The sequence below is a fragment of the Colobus angolensis genome, unplaced genomic scaffold (genome assembly GCF_000951035.1).
Source record: "Colobus angolensis palliatus isolate OR3802 unplaced genomic scaffold, Cang.pa_1.0 Scaffold12, whole genome shotgun sequence".
Lineage (NCBI taxonomy): Eukaryota > Metazoa > Chordata > Mammalia > Primates > Cercopithecidae > Colobus > Colobus angolensis.
The window spans coordinates 13,269,005-13,278,354 of NW_012113141.1; the positions used below are offsets into that span (position 1 = coordinate 13,269,005).

The 9,350-nt window shown below is 43.2% G+C and overlaps 1 protein-coding gene and 1 pseudogene across 2 annotated transcripts in view; both read right to left on the bottom strand.

Moving 5' to 3' along the window:
- Window positions 1–1,291, bottom strand: part of LOC105503053 (double homeobox protein 1-like) — a 14,831-nt gene extending 13,540 nt beyond the window's left edge. The window contains exons 1-2 of the mRNA XM_011929786.1: window positions 1,267–1,291; window positions 353–507 (exon numbers count right to left, since the gene is read on the bottom strand). Of these exons, the coding sequence (XP_011785176.1) occupies window positions 353–507; window positions 1,267–1,291 (180 nt within the window). The remainder of the gene's footprint in view (window positions 1–352; window positions 508–1,266) is intronic.
- A 6,463-nt stretch (window positions 1,292–7,754) lies between these two features.
- On the bottom strand, window positions 7,755–8,606 carry LOC105502515 (annotated as a pseudogene). The gene has a single exon (XR_001000356.1). The product of XR_001000356.1 is annotated as a nuclear nucleic acid-binding protein C1D pseudogene (transcript).
- Between the last annotated feature and the right edge of the window lie 744 nt (window positions 8,607–9,350).

The window sequence follows — 9,350 nt, forward strand, 5'->3', positions numbered from 1 at the left end:
AGACTCAGTCTCAAAAAAAAAAAAAAAATTAGCCGGTCATGGTGGCATATGCCTGTAGTCCCAGCTACTTGGAAGGGTGAAATGGAAGGATTGATTGAGCCAAGGAAGTTGAGGCTGCAGTGAGCTGTGATTGAGTCATTACACTCCAGTCTGAGTGACAGAGTGGCATCCTGTCTCAAAAAAAAAAAAAGAGAGAAACACAGAGTTATTGATTTGTTTTATTTTTTCCTTTACATAACAGGAATAAACTTCTTGGCAAAATACAAGAACTAAGAGAATTGTTTGAAAGTGCTTACCTAGCTTTTCTCTTTACCTAAATTTGAAAGAAAATAAATAGAAACCAAATGCCTACCTGAATTCTAGGCTCTGGAATGCCAATTTCTTTGGCCAGTTGATCCCTGGCAGCTATACCAGGATAAGGATTCTTTTCAAACCACGCCTGGAGGGTATCTTTTTGATGCTGGTTCAAAACAATCCTCTTTCGCCGGGCCTCTCTTTCTAGTGAGCCTAGCAAAGATGAAAAGGAATAAAAGAATATGAAGAATGTGCTTATAGATTAAAATTACTGGCATGAGCACATTACATTTATTTCAGATGGAAAACCAATATATCCAATGATGACTCTATGTTTTTACTTTAGCAACATATCTTAAGTCATGCTAGTAAGGATACATATAGGTGTAAATTCATATTTTAGGAAATATGATAGGCAATGATCTAAGAATACAGAGCAAAAGCTTACAGAAATTCCACAACAGTACATGCAAGAAAATAAGAAGCAACAGAATTAGAAAAATACATAAAATTAATAAAATAGTAAATATCATGTAAAAAACTAAAAAGTTAAAGCATATCCTTCTAATCATGGTTTTGATTTCAACTTTTTTTTTTTTTTTTTTGAGACAGTCTCGCTCTATCACCCAGGCTGGAGTGCAATGGCGCCATCTCGATTCACTGCAACCTCCACTTCCTGGGTTCAAGCAATTCTCCTGCCTCAACCTACCGAGTAACTGGGATTACAGGTGCCCGTCACCACGTCCAGCTAATTTTTGTATTTTTAGTGGAGACGAGGTTTCACCATGTTGGCCAAGCTGGTCTCGAACTCCTGACCTCAGGTGATCCTCCCACCTCGGCCTCCCAAAGTGATGGGATTACAGGCATGAGACACTATGCTGAGCCATGATTTAAACTTTCATAAACTCTGGAAAACAAACAAGGCCTTTGGAATCAACACAGAGAACAGTGAGCAGGCTGATAGGAACTTACCATTTGAACTTTTGGCCAAATCCATACTGGGAAGGGTGGCCTGCATTCCAGAGTCTAGTAGCTTCACTGAAAAACTGCCAGGGACACAAGATACAACAAAACTCAGGATGGCCCACCCATCTCTCCAACTCCTGACCTCAGGTGATCCGCCCACCTGGCCACCCAAAGTGCTGGGATTACAGGCATGAGCCACTGAACCTGGGCACACCCATTTGTTAAATACCTTTCTACTTAATCCCGTCATTAAATATTTAACACCATTATAAAAGGATTTTGAAGTAATTAGATTAAGGGTAAGTTGAATTTTAAGTAGAAGTACAGATTCTACTAGGTAATTTTGCATCTATCATGATACTTTTCCAAATATGACTTTGGTTCTGTGCTCTCTAGTTTACACATATTTAAGCATTTTCTTCTCTGTGTTCAGGTTCTTTTATCTCTTAATTATTTTGGCTTGGCCATGTTATTTAACAAGTGGAGGTCGGGCGCGGTGGTTCATGCCTGTAATCCCAGCACTTTGGGAGGCCAAAGCGTGTGGATCACCCTGGCTAACACGGTGAAACCCCGTCTCTACTAAAAATACAAAAATTAGCCAGGAGTAGCGGCATGGGCCTGTAATACCAGCTGCTGGGGAGGCTGAGGCAGGATAGTGGCGTGAACCCGGGAGGTGGAGCTTATAGTGAGCTGAGATCGCACCACTGCACTCCAGCCCGGGTGGCAGAGCAAGCGAGACACCTTCTCAAAAAAAAAAAAAAAAAAAAAAAAATCTCACCTTACTTTGTACTTTTCACATTTTCCTCAGCTTTTCCTGAAACGTGTTTTATTCCATCATCAATGTGGTGGTCTGGCCATGTGTGAAGTTAGCTAGTCTAAGCTCTGCTGTTTATCAATCAAACATGAATGCAGGTGTTGCTATAAATGCATTTTGCACGTGTGATTAATATATAAAATCAATTGGCTTTACCTAAAACCGATTATTCAATATAATGTGGGTGGGACTGGAGAACAACTTTAGCTCCTGCCTGAGAGTGTCAGCTCACCTTTCCCTACAAATTTCCTTCCTGCCTGGTCAGTCCCCACAATTGTGTAAGTCAATTTCCTTGAAAACTGATTCTGTTTCTCTGGTCAAATTTTGACTGACAGATATTGGTACTGTTAGTGGCTGTATAACAAAGAATATTATAGATGAGTTTTCTGAATTGATTCTGGGTTTCTAAGATTGGTTCTCTAATCAAACAAACTTTAAGGGCACTGGTCAGGCACAGTGGCTCACGACTGTAATCCTAACACTTTGGGAGGCCAAGGCAAGTGAATCACGAGGTCAGGAGCTGAAGACCAGCCTGACTAACATGGCGAAACCCCCCGTCTCTACTAAAAACACAAAAATTTGCCAGGCATGGTGGCTGGCACCTGTAAGCCCAGCTACTCAGGAGGCTGAGGCAGGAGAATTGCTTGAGCCCGGAGGCAGAGGTTGCAGTGAGCTGAGATCACACCACTGCATTCCAGCCTGGGTGACAGCAAGACTCCATCTCAAAAAAAAAAAAAGAAACCAAACTTTAAAAGCCCTAATGACCAGTTCCAGTAATAGAGAGAGCACTGAGTTCGTGACTAAATGTGGCAATTTATCACCATTGGACACTCTTAATCATACCTACAGAAAGCATCAGAGGCTAACACTGAGTCCCCAGTGTAGCACCATCACCCAGGGTGATAAGCTGTAACTAGAGGAAAAATAATTACATTCAACCACTACCACTGTAGAAGGAATGAAGTTTGTTCTTACTGGAATAGACATGCTGGATATGCTTTTGTCTTCCCTGCACCCAATCCTTCAGTCAAAAGAACTATCTGTAAACTTACAGAATACCTTCTCTGCTGTCTTAGTACGCCATACAACATTGCTTCCAACCAAGGAGCTCACTTCCTAGCAAGTAAGTTACAGCAGTGGGCCCATGCTCATGGATTCATTGGTTTTGTCATGTTCCTCAGCATCCTAAATAAAGCATATGGCTTTTTTTTTTTTTTTTAACAGTCTCACTGTGTTGCCCAGGCAGGAGTACAGTGGCATGATCTCAGCTCCCTGCAACCTCCAACTCCCAGGTTCAAGCAATTCTCCTGCCTCAGCCTCCCGAGTAGCTGGAATTACAGGCATGTGCCATCACATGCCTGTAATTTTTGTACTTTTAGTAGAGACAGGGTTTTGTCACGTTGGCCAGGCTGGTCTCGAACACCTGACCTCAGGTGATCTGCCCGCCTCAGCCTCCCAAAGTGCTGGGATTACAGGCATGAGCCACCATGCCTGGTCCAGCTGACTTTAAATAAGTGGTCCTGATTATTGAAATAATCAGTTGGAAAAAAGGCCTTCAGAGCAGAACTGAGTCTTCCATAAAAAAAATTCTGCCTGTGAACAACAGCATCAGCTCTCGCCCAACCTTTCCTATGGACTTTGGACTTTCTCAAGGGATCGTCCATAATCACATAAGCCAGTTCCTTGCAACACATCTCTAAATATATACTAGTTCTTTTTCTTGGTTGATACGCTGATGGATACTGTCAGGCCTCTGAGCCCAAGCTAAGCCATTGAATCTCCTGTGACTTGCACGGATATGCTCAGATGGCCTGAAGTAACTGAAGAATCACAAAAGAGGTGAAAATGCCCTGCCCCGCCTTAACTGATGCTATTCCACCACAGAAGAAGTGAAAATGGCTGGTCCTTGCCTTAAGTGATGACATTACCTTGTGAAAGTCCTTTTCCTGGCTCATCCTGGCTCAAAAAGCTCCCCCACTGAGCACCTTGTGACTCCCACTCCTGCCCACCAGAGAACAACCCCCTTTTGACTGTAATTTTCCTTTACCTACCCAAATCCTATAAAACGGCCCCACCCGTATCTCCCTTCGCTGTCTCTCTTTTCAGACTCAGCCTGCCTGCACCCAGGTGATTAAAAAGCTTTATTGCTCACACGAAGCCTGTTTGGTGGTCTCTTCACACGGACTCGCATGACAGACACAATCATCCCATTGCTTATTTTGGTAAAATGACATAATACGAAACCTTATATGGGTAGATTTGTCTCTGGAGATAGGCCATGGGTGATACATGGCCTGTCTCCTAGAATCCTAGAAAGATGGCAGACGGGCTGGGCACAGTGGCTCACGCCTGTAATTCCAACAGTTTGGGAGGCCGAGGTGGGTGAATCACTTGAGGTCAGGAGTTTGAGACCAGCCTAGCCAACATGACAAAACCCCATCTCTACTAAAAATACAAAAATTAGCCTGGCGTGGTGGCACATGCCTGTAGTTCCGACTACTCAGGAGGCTGAGGCAGAGAATCGCTTGAACCTGGGAGGTGGAGGGCGCAGTGAGCCAAGGTAGAACCACTGCACTCCAGGCTGGACAACAGAGACTCCGTCTCAACCAAAAAACTAAAAGAAAAGAAAAGAAAAAAGAAAGATGGCAGACAATCTTATGCCACTGTAAATTTTTGGTAAATCTATGTCAGTTGTGAATACCTAGAAGGCAGAAGTGAGGAAAATAATGAAAGCAGAATATCATTATCATGACTCACCTGCTCTTAGCTGGTACTGTACATAGGGTACATATTATACATACGGTATATGAAGAAAGAAAAGAGTTCAGAAAGAAATATTTTGCTTAAGAGGGCGAAGGAAATGGAACAGAAAGGTAAGATAAACCTACAGATATTTTTTTCTCTTTTTTTTTTTTTTTTTTTTTGAGGCGGAGTCTCGCTCTGTCGCCCGGACTGGAGTGCAGTGGCCGGATCTCAGCTCACTGCAAGCTCCGCCTCCCGGGTTTAAGCCATTCTCCTGCCTCAGCCTCCGGAGTAGCTGGGACTACAGGCGCCCGCCACCTCGCCCGGCTAGTTTTTGTATTTTTAGTAGAGACGGGGTTTCACCGTGTTAGCCAGGATGGTCTCGATCTCCTGACCTCGTGATCCGCCCGTCTCGGCCTCCCAAAGTGCTGGGATTACAGGCTTGAGCCATCGCGCCCGGCCTTTTTCTCATTTTAAATAAGGAAATTAAAAAAAAATTAGAGGCCACATCCTAACAACAACTATATATATATATACATATACTCAAACCCGGGTTATGGCCATCACACCATTGGTTTAAAGCAAAAAGAGGCAACACGGACAACTACAAGCCACTGGAGGGTGCTTCTTCCACGAAGAGGAACCAAAGTATTGAGGAAGCCTTCACATTTCAAGCATCTCTTGAGAAAACACCGAGGGTCAATGGAGAGGCCACGCAAACACCATGGTTTTAGAGGGAGGAAGCTCACAGCCTACTTGGAATTGCTGGGTGCCAGGAACAGTTCCCGGACCTGGACCAAATCTAAGGAGCTGGTGATGAAAGAACTTCAGGCATCACATTCCATCCATGGACCCCTGTGGACCTAGCTACAGGAGCTCCCACGATCCCCATAAACGCTTGGACTTCCAGGGAGAGCCGCCTGGAGAACAAGCAGAGGCACAGCTTGAATCTGGGCAAAGCCCAGAAGGCTTCACTGTGCTGTGCCATGGTAGCAAAACACAACCACAAACGCTGATTTCTGAAGACGCTTTGTCTCGCACTGAGCGAGGGACCGAGGTGCATCTGAACCACACTCCCCCTACCACCTCACTCCCACTACCTCCCAGCACCTCCCAAGACTGCCCACCTGGCCAGTCTCACAGAAGGATGCCCACAGCACACGTCCACTGTACTGCACAGAGAAGAGTGCTGTGCGGGTCCATGTGCCAGCATGGGATCTGGGTGCCCCCCACCCCTTTGCAAGACTGGACCGGGAAGGGCAGGGCCTGATAGCCAAGGCTTCTCCCCCATGGGGTCTCATGGCTGAGAATACCTGGAATGGCTCAGCAACCTAGATGCAGACAGCTTAGAACAAGCCTAGCCAGTTGGGCCTGCTGCCAGTGTGGATGCCAGAAGAGACGCACCAGGTCAGGAGAGCATGAACTGGGCAGGCCTCATGGCCACTTGCAGGACTGAAAACCGCAGGCCACAGGTACCATAACAATTGTACACCACTGGTGCCACTGCATTGTCTAACTGCCCACAGACATACCCCACAACCCACTTGACTCCAGCAAGTACAGGGGACCAGAGAGAGGTCACTGGGGAGTTGCGGATCCCTTGGTGTCATAACCCTCAGTGCAGACCACTCAAGGTTGGGGGAGTGCAGCCCACCAAAGCCCCCATTGGAGGAAAAGAAACATGGCCACAGCACTACTCACTGAAGGAGTCAAGATAAGAACCTGGGAATGGACGTGGAGAGGGTGTCATCTCTTGCCTCTCCCCTCCCCTCCCCACTGCACTGTTGCAGATGAGGCAGGGGCACTTCCACTTGGGACCCAGTAAGCATGTGATGAAAGAGGCTGCTCCAGCCAGGCGTGGGGGCTCATCCCTGCAATCCCAGCACTTTGGGAGGTAGAGGTGGGCAGATCACCTGAGGTCAGGAGTTCGACACCAGCCTGACCAACATGGAGAAACCCCATCTCTACTAAAAATACAAAATTAGCCGGGTGTGGTGGTGCACGCCTGTAATCCCAGCTACTCAGGAGGCTGAAGCAGGAGAATTGCTTGAACCCAGGAGGCGGAGGTTGCAGTGAGCCGAGATGGCGCCATTACACTCCAGCCTGGGCAACAAGAGCGAAACTCGGTCTAAAACAAACGAGAAAACTAAAAATAGAATTACCATTTAACCCAGCAATCCCACTACTAGATATATGTCCAAAGGAAAATAAATCATTCTACCAAAAAGACACCTGCATTTGTATGCTTATCACAGCACTATTCACAATAGTAAAGACATGAAACCAACCTAGGTACCCATCAGTGGTCTACTGGACAAAGAAAATGTGGTATATATACACCATGGAATACTACACAGCCATAAAGGAATGAAATCACAGACTTTGTAGCAACATGGATGCAGCTAGAAACCATTATTCTAAGCAAATTAATGCAGAAAAAGAAAACTAAGTATTGCACGTTTTCACTTACAACTCAGAGTTAAACAATGGGTACATACAGACATAAAGATGAGAACAAAAGACACTGGGGACTCCAAAAGAGGAGGAGGAAGGGAGCGGGGAAGGGTTGAAAAACTATCTATAGGATACTAGGTTCACTTTTGAGTGACAGGATCAATAAAAGCCCAAACCTCAGCACCACACAATATATCCATGTAACTAACCTGCACATGAAACTCCGAATCTAAAATAAAAAAACAAAATAAAATAAAGCAATGACTGGATTAAAACTTCTACCAAGAGATTGTTTATGTTGTCTACACTACTGCAGAGGAAAAATAGTGTGTGCTTTTGCTACAACTGATAAGCTCAAAATAATTAAGAGAAAGAAGAAATAGACAATGAATTGGGGGAGTAACTGTATCTGGAGCTACGTTCAATCAACTACATTAATTGGCCTTTATTGAGTATTTTATATGTGTCTGTGGATGGTATAAGTGTGTTATTTCATTTAAAATAGTACAAATATTTACAAAGAACATTTCACTTAAATTTCACAGTTGCTTAGAAAATGGTACTTGCAAGACTGACCTATATAAAGAAATGAGTCTCATCAAAAGAGATGGTAAATTGTAAATATGAAATATATCACAATGTTAAAATCCTCATAGTGCAAATCAATAAAGATAACACCCTTTGGAGAGGAAAATATTTAGCTTTACAAATTTACTGTAAATTTACATATTAATTCAATAAGGAATACATTTAAACCTTGCACTACCACAGAATTATTTTGTGGAAAAAAAACAAAAGATGTACTTTCTGACTATGTGTACATAAAAACCAAAAAGTTAACTTTTACTTTTTTCTTTATTGGCAACTTTTGATGCATTTTTTGGTTTTGGTTCCCAGAGGGCATTTTTTACGAATCTTGAAGCTGCACCTGTGTCCAGCCTGCCTGCCTTTTTCTTGTCTGTCATTTCCTTGACTCTGTTCATATATACTCTGATTCTTTCCAATTCCTGCTTTACTGGATGTTCCTTAGGATTCACTCCTTGAGTTGCCAAATAAATCCAAAACATTGAATTTAATGTGTATGCAGAAACCAAATCCACTTTTGCTTGTTCAAGTGGGTCCAACTTCTGCAACAACTCATTTCTAGAAACAGACATCATGTTCTTCAGCATCTCATCCACAGCATCAATGGAATTCCCAAACGCTGACAAATATTCATGAATTTCTACTGGATAGTCCTCATTAATTTCTTCAGCTGCCATTATGGCTGACTCACAACCTTTGACTCCAGTCCTCCTAGAAAGCAGTCGGGCAACGATGACGTCAACGATGTGCCGGATCTGGAACTGAGTCTTTTAAAATATTTCTCTACATTCCCAGAAATACATTTATTATAATTGCATCTTATGGCCCTTTTTTCAACAGAAGTAAAATTCCTGAAACATTAGAAAAGCACAAAATTTATTTTTTAAATGAAATATTCTAAGACGCTTGTCATTCTCTCAGGCTCAAAGCCTAAAGAGGTACACCAGTAAGACACGATTCATTATAACATCCAAGATCATGGGGAGATGTTTGCTCAGGTGCTCACATGATGTGCAGAAACAGAGGGAGACACAATTGAACTAAATAAATAAAGACGCAGGCTGGGCGCAGTAGCTCACGCCTGTGATCCCGAGACTTTAGGAGGCCAAGGCAGCAGATTGGTTGAACCTAGGAGTTATATATATATATATATACACTATATATAGTGTATATATGTTACATATATACACTATATATAGTATATACATGTAACATATATATTATGGGGTGTGTGTGTATATATATAATGTAATCCCAGCTACTCTGGAGGCTGAGGCAGGAGAATTGCTGGAACCCAGGAGGTGGAGGTTGCAGTGAACCAAAATCGTGCCACTGCATTCCAACCTGGGAGATAGAGCAAGACTCCATCTCAGAAAATTATATATACATATTTTATATAAATATTTTAAATATACATATATGTATTTATGGTTAGTGAGAAAGTTTTCATAAATGTGTGAAAAGTCTTTAATTTTCATAAACAGAATATTATTGC